Below are 15,652 nucleotides of genomic sequence, written 5' to 3'. Positions count from 1 at the left end.
CTGCCCGTCACTGCAGCCTTAGGAAACAGTATACAGCCTGGGAGCCTGGTCCCAGTGTATCACTGTCTGTGATGTGACCAGATTATCTCTGGAACTGTTTTGTTCACACATACTCTTCTCCCTCTGGCTGGGGACAAGGTGGTGAGGACACAGGGGCTCAGGGACTCACCTTTCATTCACTTGATCTAAATTTCTTACTGTTTAGAGGGCCACAATGGCCGCAGTAGTATCAGTTTAGAGCTCAGGTTCTAGCCTGTCTTCCATGTTGTGGTATAGAGATACACATGATCCCTGCTACCCGCCATGTGACCAACTGTGGGTGGGGCTGGAGGCTGGCTGTCCACTCTCATCTCCTGCCTACTCACCTGGCTAGGGCCCAAAGCAGCTGCCAGTCATTTAGAATGGAGAAGAAGACCTATTTCATAAGACTGTGTATTTGAGGTGAGGCTTGGAGAGAAGATAACCTGTCTGTCACACATGGGTGTGGAGAAGGCCTAGAAGCCAGGTTCTCCTCCTCTTGGTTGCCTCAGGGACAAGGGTACATTGGTGTGTGATGGCAGCTCAATAGCCTTCATCAGAAGGGTTTGGGGGAAGGGCTGCTCTCTCCTTGAGAAGCTGAACACATCCATGCAGGCATCCTGGGTGCACCCTGCTTCTGGTAGTTTCTGTGTGCTATAGGGGAGTGGGGTCCCAGGTCAAAAGGCTAAAGGCTGCAGACCTGGGTTCTGCAGAGGAGCTGGTGCAGTTCCTATGGAGGCACGTGTGTCCAGTGGAGGAGGTCAGCATTGAAGCCAAGTTTGCTGCACTAGACCCTAGACTGTCTAACTGAAGGTAGACTGAGTCAGGGCTAGAGAGGGCATGGGCACACCTGCTCAGGAGAAAAGAGGAGGGTTGGGCACTGTGGGTTGAGTCTGGACAATGTATCGGGGAGCTGAGGGGCCTGAGGCTTCAGAGGCAGCATCAGCCTCTGCGGCCAGGAGATTTGGCCTGAGGACTAGAAGAAAGGGTTGCCTGTTGGAGCACAGGGAGGCCTGGGGAGGAGGTCTGGTCAGGGAGCCTGCAACCTCCGCATGGACTCCCCAGTCCTAAAATGAAGGACAAATCCCACATTCCTCTGGTCAGAATTTTGCCAAGAACAGGACAGCTGTACTGCCCTGTCTCGGTGGGACTATTTACCCAAAGGGAGGAAATAACGTAATCTGAGACTCACAGCTTCAGTGATGACACCACAGGTTCTGAAACAGGTGGTCCTCAAAGAGGCCCGATGATGCGGCCTTCCCTAGACACTGGTTTTCTAGGCCCCCTGCAGCCACAGTGTCCCTTGCTAGAGGAGTTGTCCTCTTTAGATGCATCCTCTCCAGTGGTCTCTTCCTCCTGTCTGCGCGCCCTTCTGCAGGCTACCTGAATGTGCTGGTGAACAGCCAGTGGAAGTCACGTTGGTGTTTCGTTAGAGACAGCCACCTGCACTTCTACCAGGACCGGAACCGGAACAAGGCGGCCCAGCAGCCCCTCAGCTTGCTGGGCTGTGAAGTAGTTCCAGACCCCAGCCCAGACCACCTGTATTCCTTCCGCATCCTCCACAATGGCGAGGAGCTGGCTAAGCTTGAGGTAGGCTGGCTGTGAGGCAGGCAGGAAGGACAGCCAAGGGCGGGCAGTCTCAGCTGTCGACTGAGATACTGAGGCCCGTGATCCCACTGAGGCAGACTCAGTGTGGCTCCATGTTATATTTGCCTCTAGTTTCTGCAATTGTTTGCAGTTTTTGAAAATGTCCATTCTTATCCAGACCTCCGGGTGGGTGGCTTCCTGCACTTAGGGCAGTCGGGGAGTACTTTCAGTGCCCACAGTTGCCAGAGAGGCCTCTGAAACTCAAAGGAATGCTATTTACTTTGTATGCCACCAGCCAGGAGAACCCAGAGGCCCAGTACACAGAAATGAGGGCTGTCAGGATTTCTCTGGGATCAGGACTTGCTCTGTGATACAATTGCATTCTGGCCTCTCCCTGCCCTTGGCTTCATGCACTGTTACAGTTACAAAACAAAAGATGACATAATGCAAGCTTGCCAGGAGCCCCACTGGCGGGAAGACTTCCTTGCACACAAGTAAGCACTTGCCCATTAACTCCTGTCCACACGGAGCCCTTGAGCCGGTGGCCTTCCAAAGTCGGCTTCAATGCTGCCCTCTGGTGGCTGAACCGTCTACAGCGACAATGGCTGCATGGAGACATGCTCATTTGCCCACTAGCCCACAGCCACTCATTAGATGACAGAGAAAACGGGTCTCTGTCCGCAGAACTTATTTTCTAGTTTGGTAGTGTGGTGATAGTTGGCTAATTACACGATTAGTTGTTTAGTTACAGTGTCAAGGAAGGAGAAGGGCACCATGAATGTTGGCTGGGTGTAGGACGAGGCTGGGAAAGGGGGCAGAGCTTGGATCCTAAGACCTTGGGAGCGCCTGGTGGGTTCAGGAGAGATGACATGATTGAAATGGGATGTTAAGATGCTACTATTTGGGGGAAGTGTAGATGGAAAAGAGACAAGAAGGGACAAAAATAAGACCACCAGGATGCCACTGCACCTGTCCAGTGTGGGGACAGTGACCTAGACCATCAGGAAGCCCCTGAACCTGCCCAATGTGGGGACAGTGACCTAGGAGATGCCTTTGAAAAGCAGTATTGAGAATTCCAACAGAAATAAATGGGGAAAAGACATGAACTGTCTTCCTTTCCTGGTGGCTGTGAATAATGCCTGACAGAAAACCCAGAGAAGGAAATACTGATTTGACTCACTCCGTGCTAGAGGGAAGAGGTGTGAGGCAGCTAGTTATGTGGTATCCACAGCCAGGAACCAGGCAAATGCTGGCACTCAGCTTGTATTCTCCTTTTTATTCAGTGCAGGACCCCAGTCCATTCCATATTCAGTGCGTTTCCCCCTCTTCATTCCCCCTCACAGATATGCCCCAAGGTGTGCCTCATACAGACTTCCACATCCACTCAAGCAGACATTGAGGATGAATGTCACACCAACCCAAATTCTAGTTTGGTTTCTAACTGCAGCTTTAGAAGTGGGGCAGGACTGTGAGGCATAATGCCAGAAAGATAGCTAGTTTTGCTCATGAAAATAAGCCTGTGGCTTTTACAAAAATAATATTGACATTTGAGTAGAAATGTCCACTGCCTGCAGTTGATTAGGATGCATTGTCCCCTAAAAGGAAACACACCAACCAGACTGGCTGGGATTGAGTTGGAAAATTAACATGGCTTCTTGCTTTTGTATTAGGTTTTTCAGATTCCTTGACATTATTGATGTCATAAACAAAAATAAAACTGAACACTGTTGTTTCTTAGGAAGTGTCTCAGTGGTCTTGTGTGCATGGGTTAAGATGATGAAAGGGACAGTGACTGTCCATGAAATAAAGAGTCAATCTACAATGTATACAGTCATTCAGTAATCAGCAATTTTAGCAACTACCAACAGTTTATAACTCTTGATCATCTTTCATGGTTTTACCTTGAGAATGTAGTTATCAGCTTCTACAAACACATGTATGTAAATTGCATGTGATGCTCCCTACTGATGTCTGGGGTGTCACTGAGTAGAACCATGGTTTCACTGCCAGGAAATGCTATTTGGGTTCACTAGGGGATACAGTGTGCTGGGGTGCCTTGCACAGGCTGTCTCATGCTTGATGGGAGGGATGGGAGTGAGCTGTTCTGGCCTAGACTGACAAGGATAGCATTCATGACTCTCTCTCTCCTTCTAGGCCAAGTCCTCAGAGGAGATGGGCCACTGGCTGGGGCTCCTGCTTTCAGAGTCAGGCTCCAAGACAGACCCGGAAGAGTTTACCTATGACTATGTGGATGCTGAAAGGGTTTCCTGTATTGTGAGTGCGGCCAAAACCTCTCTCTTGTGAGTAAGAAGAGGCCTTTCCTTGCATGTCTTCCCATCCAGCCTTGCTTTCAGACCTGGTGGGTAGCTAGGGCAGCTTGGCCACCAACAGCATGGGGTCAGTTGAGTCCTGCTTGGTCCTGTGTTAAGGAGGTGTGAAGGAGGAAGCTGGGGGCTGCTTAGCACAGAGACCCAGATGAGAGCTAGCCCCAGGGAGCTGCATGGCACAGCCCAGGGAGACCCAGACCCAAAGGAACTGCATGGCACAGCCCAGGAAGACTCAGATGAGAGCTAGCCCCAGGGAGCTGCATGGCACAGAGACCCAGATGAGAGCTAGCCTTGGGGTCTGTCTGCTACAGCACTGGTTACTCTCCAGCTCCCAAGGACAGACTAGGTGACTTCCCTGACTGCCCTTGCCCTTTGGACTCCTGAGTCTCCAGTACATTCTGGGATGCAGGGTGGGGTAGGCACTTCTGCTTTACACACAGACAGACAGGCTTGGGCAGGGGTATCTCAGACAAGGAGGTGCTGCCAGTTTTGACAGAAGCCAGCTTGGCTACTGAAATGGACCTGTTTCCTAACATATGAAATGGGGATGCATCTTGTCTGAGCTGCCCCGGGTGCACTGTGGTCGTGAAATGTGCTGTGATCTTGGGGCTGGTGCTAGGTTGGATGTATAACAGCGAAGAGCCTGCAGAAGACGACCATAGGAGTCTGAGGGACTTGGTGTAGGGCAGTTCGTTTCCTCTGGAGGGGAAATCTAGACCCAAGAGTTCTAGAACAAAGAAAAGGAGATGGCTCTAGCTGCAGGGAGGTAGGCATTTATTTATCTCAGATCTCTGTGTAGCCAAGGGCCTTTATTCTGCATTCTTTGAGGCTGGTGGGATTCTACAGGGTCCTGGAAGCTTCATGCACCCATGTATGTCTTCCAGACTGATGCAGAGAAAGTTCTCAGAGCCCAACACATACATTGATGGCCTGCCTAGCCGGGACTACCCTGAAGAGCTGTATGATGACGTGGAGATGTCGGAGCTGACGGCAGTGGTAAGCACTTGGCAGCGGCATGGACAGTTAGGTCCTTCGGCCAAACCTTTGTCACAGGAGGTCAGACTGTTCCCAAGATGAGCAGCTCCCAGGTCACCTACAGGGCCAACAATGCAGGCCACTCATCTTTTGTTCAAGGGGTTGCATGGTCTAACTTGGATACCTATCTAGAAGAAACACCTGGTTATTTGCTCTGGTTAGGGCTAGGGGTAGAGAGTAGGTGGTGGATAGTGTCGTGTGGGTGCAGTGACGCCATCAGCCTCCAAGGGCCTTATCAGTAGCTGAGGTGGGCTGAGTATGCTGGTGGCAAGGTCCTGGTTCCAGAACCAAGTGGTTGTTGCATGGTTGGTGGCTTTGCTCCCTCAATCTTAACGCCCCCACCCCTCACCTATACCCCACACCTCACCAATCCCCAATCTCCCCATTGCCCCACTTCCCAACCCCGCCAATAGAAAGACCTTTATACTTTCCTCTTTACAAAGTGCTGTGTCCTGGGTCTTCTGCCTTTGGACTCTGCCATCCTACCCAGGACTCCACAGAGGGTTCCTCTGGAAGGGAGGGGGCTACTCCTTCAGCATGGGCAGGGACAGGAGCCCTGAGGCCAGGTCCCTTACAGCCAAGGGAACAAGGCGATAAAACACCCCCTGACTTTTTCCTGTAGGTAGGGCCTACCGAGGAAGCCACCCCTGCTGTAGATGCTAACAGTGAGAGTGAGCTTGACCGAGTGTACCTGGACCTCACGCCTGTCAAGTCCTTCCTGCACAGCCCCAGTGGGGGACAGGCACTGGCCTCTCTTCCAGCATTGCCACAACTGGATGACCTAACTGAGACCCTCACAGCAGGCCCAGGCCCAGGCCCAGGCCCCACCCCAGATGAGCCACACACGGGGTTTCCAGAAAGCCTGGAGGAACAGCAGGTACAAGCCATCCCATCTACAGGTGCCCAGCCACCCTGCCATGCCCTGTAGTCATGGAGTGTGACTTCTCTTGGCACAGAGGCAGCTAGAGAGTCAGGAGTCCTTGGAGCCCACAGAGCCTACCTTGAGAATCACCACAGTTAAACTGCAGGCTGAGCAGCAGAGAATCTCCTTCCCAGCCAACTGCCCGGACACCATGGCTTCTGTCCCCACCAGTGCCAGCCCACCTGTGAAGGACAAGCTGAGGGTGACCAGTGCAGGTACGTGGACTAGACACAGGCTTAACATTTTAGACATGGTGTGGTGATGTTAGCTTGAGTTCCTCCCTTTCATTTGAGGAGACAGGTTAAAAGAGGCAAAGGAGGTGAAGGAACCTGTCCCAGGACATAGCCAAAAGGAAAGTGAGGGACCAACTTTCTTCCCCATCTCTGCTGGGCTAGCATCAGCATGGGTGTTTTGTCACGCCCTGGGTCCTAAGTCTAAGAAGTGGGCTTAGGTCCAGCCCTCATCATCCATCCCTGCTGATACAAGCTTTTCCCTGTCTGGGTCTGTAGAGATCAAGCTTGGAAAGAACCGGACAGAGGCTGAGGTGAAGCGGTACACGGAGGAGAAAGAAAGGCTGGAGAGGAAGAAGGAGGAAATCCGGGGGCACCTGGCTCAGCTCCGCAAAGAGAAGAGGGAACTCAAAGAGGCGCTGCTAAGATGCACAGGTAGGGGCTCCTGGTTGAGGGCCAGGGTGGAACCTTGGCCCAAGACACATGGGCTTTGAGAGGGAAGGATGGGGATTTGTCAATCTGCCTTCTAGATCTTTCAACCTGAGCCCCCTCACCCTTTGGTCCAGATCCACAGATCCTCAGGCTGGTGTCAACAGCAACAGCAGGTAGTTAGGTTGTTCCCAGGTTGAGATCTGGGTCAGCTGACAGATGTCCCAAGTCATCCTTGCGCTAACCACACCTGAAGTACACTGTAATTTCCAGGCTGTTGTTTTAAGTGCATAAAATCAAGATACTTCTAAAGAACCCTGAGGCCTTCTAGGTGATTTTCCGAGGTCTCATATCATTCAGGGGAGGTTTCCTAGCAACCTCTGAGGCCCTTCTGAGTTACTTGACCTGGATCCCACTGGATATTTGAATCACAGAGTCATGCCAGCAAGTACAACTGGCTTAGCAGGTTTGGGGACAAATACAGCAAGCAGGTTCCTGGGAAGCTTACAGCATGTCAATTGAGGAAGGCCTGGGGATGGAGTGGCTCCACTTTTTAGTTGTCAGGACAGAGTCCATTTGTCCAGCAGTGGGCCCATTTAAAGTGCACAAGAGAGTGTTTCATCATGTATTCAGTTAGCTGTACGGGTGATTTTTCCATTGCTACGGCAAAATGCTATCACGTGCTGGGACAGAACCACAGGGAAGAGAGAGAGCACTAACTGGGAATGGCGTGGGCTTTTGAAACATCAACGCTCCTTTCTAGTGACACACCCTTTCAGCAAGCCACAGCTCCTCATCCTTCCTGCTAGTTCCACCTACCGGGGGCCAAGCACTCAAACATATGAGCCAATGGGAGCCATGCTCATTCAGACCACCACAGCAGCTGTCACCACTAATTTTTTTTTAAAGATTTATTTTATGTATGAATGCTCTAGTTGCATTTCTACCTTTACACCAGAAGAGGGCACCAGATCTCATTACAGATGGTTGTAAGCCACCATGTGGTTGCTGGGAACTGAACTCAGGACCGCTGGAAGAACAGCCAGTCCTCTTAACCTCTGAGCCATCTCTCCAGCCCCACAATTTATTTCTTGAACCCTAAAGAGAGTCTGTTTCTGTAGACAGACACTTCCTGTTTCCTTCCATCTCTGTAAGTGGGATTCCTCATGTTTTTAGGGATGGCACTCTTAGATGTAGTATGTCAGGTTTTTATTGCTATGATGTAATATCTGAAATAAACAACGAAGAGGTGGAGGGAGGCTGTTTAGTCCATGTTTCTTTGGCTGTTTCTGAGTATGGTAGAACAGGTCCAAAATACACCTTTCAAAGGCGCGTCCTGAGAACCCACTGTTCCCAACAAGGCTTTACACCCCACAGTTCTTCCATCCCCCAATCACCCAGTGAACCTTGAATCTGTCAATAGATTCAACCATTGCTTAGTTAAAAGTCCGCAGGAGCTCATCTCAGGAATGACCTCAGACACACCACAGACATGCTTTCCTGATCTTCTAGGTGTCACTCAGTCTGGTCAAATTGGTAATCAAGATTAAGCATCATGTAGATCATCAGTTCACAACAGCATAAGGCTGGGACATAAGGTGACAGGGGCTCACCCATAGCAATCCTTGAAACCCCCTAAATACACGGAGCTGGGCTGTGAGGAAGGGGTCTAGGCTTCCCCGGCTCTCTGACATAGATATTCCAGATAGGGAAAAAGAAACATCTAACTATGGTTTATTCTCTTGGCAAATAGATTCTTTGGTCTTATAGTCACAGATAAGAAAGTGGTTTAAAAGCATTGATATTGGATAGAAATATGATGGATCTCTCTCTCTGTCTCTCTCTCCACTAATTTCAGAATCCCAAACATCACTACACTAGTTAACTTTTCCTCTGTGTGTTTTTCTGAAACAGTGGCTCTATTACTACCTGTCACCCATCCAGGTATGTTGGTTATCTCTCATAAAGCTTAGGAATAGCACCCCAGGTTTCCTGTGCCTCTTAAGTGGAGCTGGGGACTCTGTGTTAAATAAAGGTGATGCTATACTTGCTCGAGCAGGTAATCATTTCTTAACTCCGGGCCAAGGAGATCCAAGGCTGAAGACCACATGGAGGCCTTGGGAAGCTGGAAGCACCAGGGAATAGAGGCAATAGTGTGTATGGGTCAGGGTCACAACATCCCAGTCATCCTCCAAGGACATTGGTGAAGTTGCTTTCAGGCTTGAATTGAGTAGTTAGAACCTCCCAGAAGGGACTTGGGCTCAGACTCAGGTCTGCCTGTGGGAGCAGAGCTTCCCTCTGGATTCCTTCAGCCTGTAAGAACAGAGTAACTCAGATTTGCTTATTAAGGCTGTCTATTACACGTTGAAAGGCCCATTTCCACATTTCTATGTTAGATCCAGGCCTGTGGTCCACATGTAGGGGTGCTTGTAAACCCTGACTCTATGCAGCATGGTTCCCTGACCTTGGAAAGTTTAATTCTTCTACAGATAAGGAAGTCCTGGCCAACCTGGAGCAGAAGCTGAAGAAAGTGGAGGAGGAGTGTCGGATCGAGGAGAGCAGGCGTGTGGACCTTGAGCTCAGTATCATGGAGGTGAAGGACAACCTGAAGAAGGCTGAGGCTGGGCCTGTGACATTGGGCACCACTGTGGATACCACCCACCTGGACAACATGAGCCCTCGTGTGAGTGCTGAGCACTGTGGCTCCTCTGAGCTGTATGTCAGGCTTCCTGGACACATGTTGGGAGGGGTGGGTTTTCTATGTACAAACCTCTTGACCCAGCCCTTGTTCTCCTCCTTAGCCACAGCCCAAAGCTGCCACCCCTACCCCCACTCCAGACTCCACCCCAGTCAACTCTGCATCCGTGCTCAAGAACAGGCCTCTTTCAGTCATGGTCACAGGCAAAGGCACTGTCCTGCAGAAAGCCAAGGTAAGCGGCCAGCCCTGGCCCCTGGGGCCAGTGGAAGTGCTGTAAGGTGACTGCAGATGGAACACTGTGGCTTTTGGCACTAGCTCTGAGTGAGAGGTGTGCTCTCAGGAGAAAACTGCCATGGCTCAATCTTCATCACTGATTAACAGGTACTTAATTCAAGTGGTCTTCCCAGTGAGCTTGAGGGCTTCCCTGCCACTCAGTAGATTCCAGGGGTGGGCTGTGGCTGAAATGGTTTCAATCCAAAGGGTTTCTACCATCAAAACCAAAGAAGCCAGCGACAAAAGGCTCACTAAAGTGGAAACAGGGACTACTCCCATGGCATGGTTTCTTGCCCAAGGACTCAAAAAGAAGCCTCATTAATCCTTAACTTGTGTGTATAATAAATCTGCCTAGAGCTGCCTTGGCTTTGACAAATACAGGATGCTCTTTGTTCCTGTCCCATGTACTTGATGAGATTGTCAAACATCCATGCCAATGGTGAACTATTAAATCCATTTCATTGCATGAGCCTCTACTCCTTTACCACTGCAGACATCACTAATCAATCACCACACTTGGCTGAACCACAGCCTCAAAAATCTCTCCATAGGTGCTCCACACAGAGATGAGGCTAGCTGTACTTACAACTGCTTTTGAGCTTATAGTTTTTCTTACTTTTTCTACATATATAAAGGTGGCTACAGAGAGATAACTTTCTTTTTCGGGTGCTTATGTTTGGTACTGTAGGAATGGGAGAAGAAAGGAGCCAGTTAGGAAATAAGAATCAATCACCAAAGACTCTGTGTCAGTGTGGACCTTGGTGACAATCCTGCTTTGGTCAAGTCTTCGATAAACAGCAGCTCTGAGGAAGGGTGAGTCTGTGCAGAAGAAAAAGCGAAGAATGAGATGTCATGAATGGAGCTTCGGTTAGAGGAAGGCGTAGTCTCCTCTTCAAGCCAAAGGGAATACAGCAACAGCAGCGGCTTCTCTGGAGACCTAAGTCTACTGGCTGTCAATGAGACATTGTACTTTTTCTTTTTTAAGATTTCATCCATCAGTCGTTTTATCAAGATTTTTAAGTAGTGAAAAAATAGCCACATGGCCTTGAGTGACAAGAAAATCTAGCCTTCTGACCCCTTATCTTTTATCCTGTATCTGGCAACGTTAAGGGTTAAATCATTCTTGACTCTACACTGGTGGGCCCTTACATGGTCTTTGATGATCTTAAAGAGTGTTATCCACCAATGGCATGAACTCTGGAGACCAGTAGCAGGGACATATTTGGAACCAAGCTGAGGCACTGACTGCATTAAGGACTTTCCCCCTAGTCCATGGCAGTTGATTCAACCGCCTTTAACAGACAAACTCTTAAACAAATGCTGTATTGTAGAGGGGAAACTCCCTGTGTTTACAGACTCTGTCCTGTGGCCAGGCCACTTTTAAGAAAAGAGTTAATGTCCTCTTCATTCCCATTTTAAAGATGTTTTTAATTTCTGGTCCTCTTGCAAGAAAAACAGTGGTGAGTTAGAGTCCTGGCAGCCAGTGCTGTCCTTTTGTGGTCTGTCTCTCTGTGATGGCATTAACCCAGGTTGAAACATTTCATCTATCACCCACTCATTTCTGGGCATTCAGAGTCAGTTATCAAACACTGGTCCCTGAAGGCTAAATGTTTTGATGCATATTGTCTTTCTAATCCCAGGGCATTTATTTTCTGTGCATTAAACACTTGGTGACCTTTACCAAGTGGTGAGTTAGATTTTTTAAATAAAATGTTCATTGTATTTTGGGTTTCCCTTGTATTTCATGGCATGACACTGGGCAAAGGTCTTGAGTTATGAACTTAAATGTATACTGGAAGGACTGGCAGAGCCACATGGGCAGCCTAGCAGGACACTGTAAGGATCCTTAATCAAGCTGAAAGAGTTCACTGCTATATAACTAATGAGGTACCAAGCACACAGGAAACGCCTCCAGAAGCTGATTTCGTGCAAACAATTGAGAGCCAAACCCCTGGAGGTTAAACAGGCTCCAGCCAACTCTTGGAAAAAGAAACACACCAGTATGCAGAAGGCTGCCTATGCAATGATTAAGGAAATTCGGCACATAAATGTATTTATTTTATATTTAAATATCAACAAGATCAAATTCTGACCCCTTGAACATGCTACTGCAACTTAAGAAATAAATTTTCCTAAGGAAATGGAATAGCAAAATTGACTAGGAAGCCTTAAATACAGACACTGGCAAGATTTTACAAGAAAACACTATGACTATAACAGTGTAAACGTTTGGGAAATCCAGACATTCCATGATAAAAATAGCACTGTTCCGATATGAAAATGTCCACATATCACATAACAAATCTTATCCAGGGAGTCAAAAAATTGATTCACTGGTTGAAACCTAACAATACGTAACTGTTTATATCCACAGTCTAAATGTGAAGGAAAAGCATACTGCAAACCTGGAGAGTAGTGTCTCAGCCAGCCAGACTGACCATAGAACACCGGAATGGTGAGGAAGTCTCATACTGGGAGCACACATCACACAGGTTGCATGTCACATCATGTCATGACTAGTGCTTCTCACATGCCTCCAGAGCTCTGCAACACTTCTCCTGAAAACCCAGCTCCAAACAGACAAGCAAGGGGAAACCATGAGAGTGCCGCAGTCAGGTGCCTAGTTTGCCCAAGAATCCTCTTTGCCACACAGATATAGATGCTCTGGGTGCAAGAAGGACGAATCTCTCTTGAAAAGTCCCGCAACTGGGTGGGAGAAACGTGTAAGACGAAGCTGGTGAGCGTTGAAAGCTAATCTCCTAGTCACCCCTCACCCTCGATGGCTAAGGTTGTGAAGTTCGCTATTCATTGCCACCGCCAAAAACGAGGACAGCCAATGCACTACCACTCATTTCTCCTAAATAAACTCTGAAAGGATGCCCCCTGAAGGTCTTACTGCGCAGCACCCAGACCAGCCACACGGGAGAACCCTTTGCACAATAAGCCCCTTCCCTATACACAAACTGGCTAATTGGTCAAACTGCTGTATGAGACCTTCCCAGGTCTTTCCCACACACAGATCTGGTTACCAGAAAACCTCACAAATGGCACATAATCCCTTTTCAAACTAAATCCATATTATTTTTTGGGAAATGGAGAAGCCCACCTTCTGTGTCAAAACCATCACTCCAGCAGATGCCTTCCTCTAGGCATTACCACCTTTCAACACTCTCTTTAGCGTTTGTGACAGTCAAAATGGCCCTCCAGCAGGCCATCAAGCTCTGGGCATCTTTCTCATCCTCAGGAAAAGTGACAAACGGCACAGGAGGTAAAGACTGACACATTCGCAGTTTCCAGCATCGCCATAGTGACTCACAGCTGCAGCTGCTGCTGTCCCAAGCAACACGGTCCTCTGTGGCAGAGGCTTGTGGGCAGGACAGCTCTGCTTAGAGCTGAAGCAGATGCTCCAGAACCCCCAGGAGGTGCACTGGGTCACACACAGTGCTTTTCAGATTCTGAGATGCCCAGGAGCTTGCTGGGGGGTTGGATGCCGTCCTCCTGTGGGCTCTTGAAGGAAGCTATGTGCCATGGGGGCATCTCCTCTCAAGACACCTAGGAAAGAAAGGGTGTTAGAGTCTTTCCCTAAGCCAGTGAAAGGCACTAGATCAGATCCCCATCCCACTGCCCTCACCTCCTCCTCCTCAGCTGCCACTAGAAGGCAGTGTGCACCAAGGGCTGAAAACCCATAACCCAGGGTTGTCTTGATTTCTGCCTGGTCTAAGAAGAGGAGGCTTGGGTGCTGCTGTCCCCCGGGTCAGTCTCCCAGCTCTCCTCAAAGCTCCTTTCCTCTCAAAGCTCCAGTACCTTACTCACAGCCAATAGGCTGTTCTCATGTCACCAAACAAATGGAGATATTCAAGAATGGACACCAGCTACCACACTGTGTCTACCCACCTACATGTCTCTGGTCCCACATCCCATGACACTATCCCCATGCTCCTAACCAATGCCCACTTCCCTGATGTTATGCTTGTTTCCAGTGCACCTGACTCTAAGGACACATTCCAATACTACCAATGCACTGGCTCTGTCTCCTCATTAGAATGGAGGTTTCATAAGGGCAGATCTGTCTTAGCTATCAGCCTAGATCTCCTACACTTAAAAAAAAAATGCCTGAGATACATAAGACCCTTCCAAATGTTTCATAGGGAAGGGACAAATGACTGAATGGCACAACTTGCCTTCTGCCAAGTTTGGCAGAATGGAGGAGACCAACCCCATCCATGCTTGAACAGCAGGGACCCACTCACGGTTCTCACAGTGGGGGCCTTCCCAGCCACCCCGGCACTCGCAGTGGTAACTGCCATTCTTTAGGACACAGGTGCCTTCATTCATGCATGGGCTGGGTTTGCAGAGGTTGACTGGCCGCTTGGCTTCTGCAAAGAAGAATGTGCCCAAGCCGGGGTCAGACCCAAAGGCCCCCTATTCTAAGCAATCCTAGTTCAATCTTAAAGGCCGTGCAACTGAATTAACACCAGAGCGTCTCCCTTGGTCCTGAAGCAACAGCTTATCACGTGATTGATGAGATTGGATCCTTGGACCCTTAAATGTATAATATAGTTACACCTGGGACTTTGGGGGACTGTCGGAGTTAGCACAGAAGCTGACACATGGCAAATGAGGACTAGGAAGCTGTCTTCCTCATAACGACATGTAACTCTAAGGGTGTGTGCTCCCTCCCACTCACCTCTACATATCCACTCAATGAGCATGTCCTGGTGGTACCGTAGGTCCGAGTAAGCTGCCACATGGATCAGGGAGTCCCGGGGACCAGCGAGCCTCCGCACTGCCTCCCTGAGGACAGCCCCCACGCTCACAACCAAGACTGAGATGCCATTGTCTCTCAGCCTCTGGACAGGGACAGTTGCATCTTCTACCCCACTCCCACCTGTGAGCATGACCACAGCTTTGGGGACACCAGGGCGGGCACCCCTCTGGACACTCATCACCTTGTCATCAATGTGCAGCAAGGCTGTGCCAGTAGAGCCCACACCCCCTAGGTAGGGAGCCTGGCTCATGGCTCGCGACACGGCAGCATGGGTGAGATGGGTGTCCAGCCCGAAGACTGTCTGCACCTGGCTGCCGTACACCACCAGGCCGACCTGTGTCACGTCAGGGTTCACGTCAAAGCGGAGAGTGCATTTCCTGATGAAGGTCTGCATCTGAGCGAAGTTCTCAGGTCCCACTGAGGCAGAGGCATCCAGCAGGAACACTAGGTCCAGTGACTGTGCTTGGCAGCCTGGAGGAGCAAACAGAAGAGGTCCCTGGTCTGGACCTGGCTGGTATGCAGGGACTGTTCTGGACTGGGTGAGGTCAGCCAGTGTGCTGACTGCCATGTAGCACCTCCTCTCCTCATAACCATAGCTCACTTCTAAAATACACCTTCTGAATGCAAGTGGCCACTTTGGTGCCATTTCCCAGGCTCCTTGGCCACCAGATATGGCCGTGCAGTAGTCTCCATCTAGTGGAATGTGCTTTCCAAGTCTGAAACTATAAATTCTAACATGTGCGAGTGGAAGCCGCTTGTCTTGCGACCCCCACCCCCACCTTTTCCTTCCCGCTGGTTGACAAATGGTGGTCTTGGACCTCAACACAGAAGCCAGGAGCTGGCAAAGCCAAACCACCTGCTGGCTCAGGCCATTCACCTCTGGTCTGAAAGGGGCCTCCAGCATATGGAGTCCTTTTGGAGACCCTGATGACCACTCCTGCAGTTCTTTCCTGTCCTCTTACACCATGTGCTGCCTCTGGGACACAGGACACTAATATTATGATACCCACCCTCTGCAGACTGGTGATCTATGACATGTGGATGGGAAACGAACATGCATGTGCAACAGAGTCAGCACACATGGTGGGGAAAGTGGGAAAGGGCTGAGGGGACAGCAGGACAAGCTGCAGTTTGGGGGTGTCTGGGGAGGTGACACTTCTGCTAGCTCTGGAGGAGAAAGCTGAAGCTCACAGGTGGGGTGTCTCTAAGTGGGAAGGCATCTTCCTCATCTTCCAGAGGAGGGAACTGTGGAGATTGCAACAGCCAGACAGGAGGTTCTCAGAAGCCAGCAGAAGGGGCTCAGGTTGCTTCCAGATGCACAGAGAGCCACTGGGGAGGCTTAAATACAGAGTCAGAGGATCTGGT

General features: G+C 49.8%; 2 protein-coding genes across 4 annotated transcripts in view; one reads left to right on the top strand and one right to left on the bottom strand.

Moving 5' to 3' along the window:
- Afap1l2 (actin filament associated protein 1 like 2) overlaps positions 1-11,241 on the top strand; it is a 100,271-nt gene extending 89,030 nt beyond the window's left edge. For all 3 annotated transcript variants that reach the window (XM_036173601.1, XM_036173591.1, XM_036173612.1), the window contains 9 exons: positions 1,397-1,608; positions 3,760-3,905; positions 4,817-4,928; positions 5,590-5,844; positions 5,924-6,104; positions 6,399-6,554; positions 9,038-9,231; positions 9,350-9,478; positions 10,208-11,241. In XM_036173601.1, the coding sequence (XP_036029494.1) occupies positions 1,397-1,608; positions 3,760-3,905; positions 4,817-4,928; positions 5,590-5,844; positions 5,924-6,104; positions 6,399-6,554; positions 9,038-9,231; positions 9,350-9,478; positions 10,208-10,234 (1,412 nt within the window). In that variant the 3' untranslated portion in view covers positions 10,235-11,241. The remainder of the gene's footprint in view (positions 1-1,396; positions 1,609-3,759; positions 3,906-4,816; positions 4,929-5,589; positions 5,845-5,923; positions 6,105-6,398; positions 6,555-9,037; positions 9,232-9,349; positions 9,479-10,207) is intronic.
- A 378-nt stretch (positions 11,242-11,619) lies between these two features.
- Positions 11,620-15,652, bottom strand: part of Vwa2 (von Willebrand factor A domain containing 2) — a 46,222-nt gene continuing 42,189 nt past the window's right edge. Inside the window, exons 12-14 of the mRNA XM_036167602.1 lie at positions 14,207-14,758; positions 13,770-13,895; positions 11,620-13,071 (exon numbers count right to left, since the gene is read on the bottom strand). Coding sequence (XP_036023495.1) covers positions 12,968-13,071; positions 13,770-13,895; positions 14,207-14,758 — 782 coding nt within the window. The 3' untranslated portion in view covers positions 11,620-12,967. The remainder of the gene's footprint in view (positions 13,072-13,769; positions 13,896-14,206; positions 14,759-15,652) is intronic.

This window comes from Onychomys torridus, chromosome 1 (genome assembly GCF_903995425.1).
Source record: "Onychomys torridus chromosome 1, mOncTor1.1, whole genome shotgun sequence".
NCBI classification, from domain to species: Eukaryota; Metazoa; Chordata; class Mammalia; order Rodentia; family Cricetidae; genus Onychomys; species Onychomys torridus.
The sequence above is the reverse complement of the archived record's forward strand: the minus strand, read 5'-3'. Positions and strand labels throughout refer to the sequence as shown.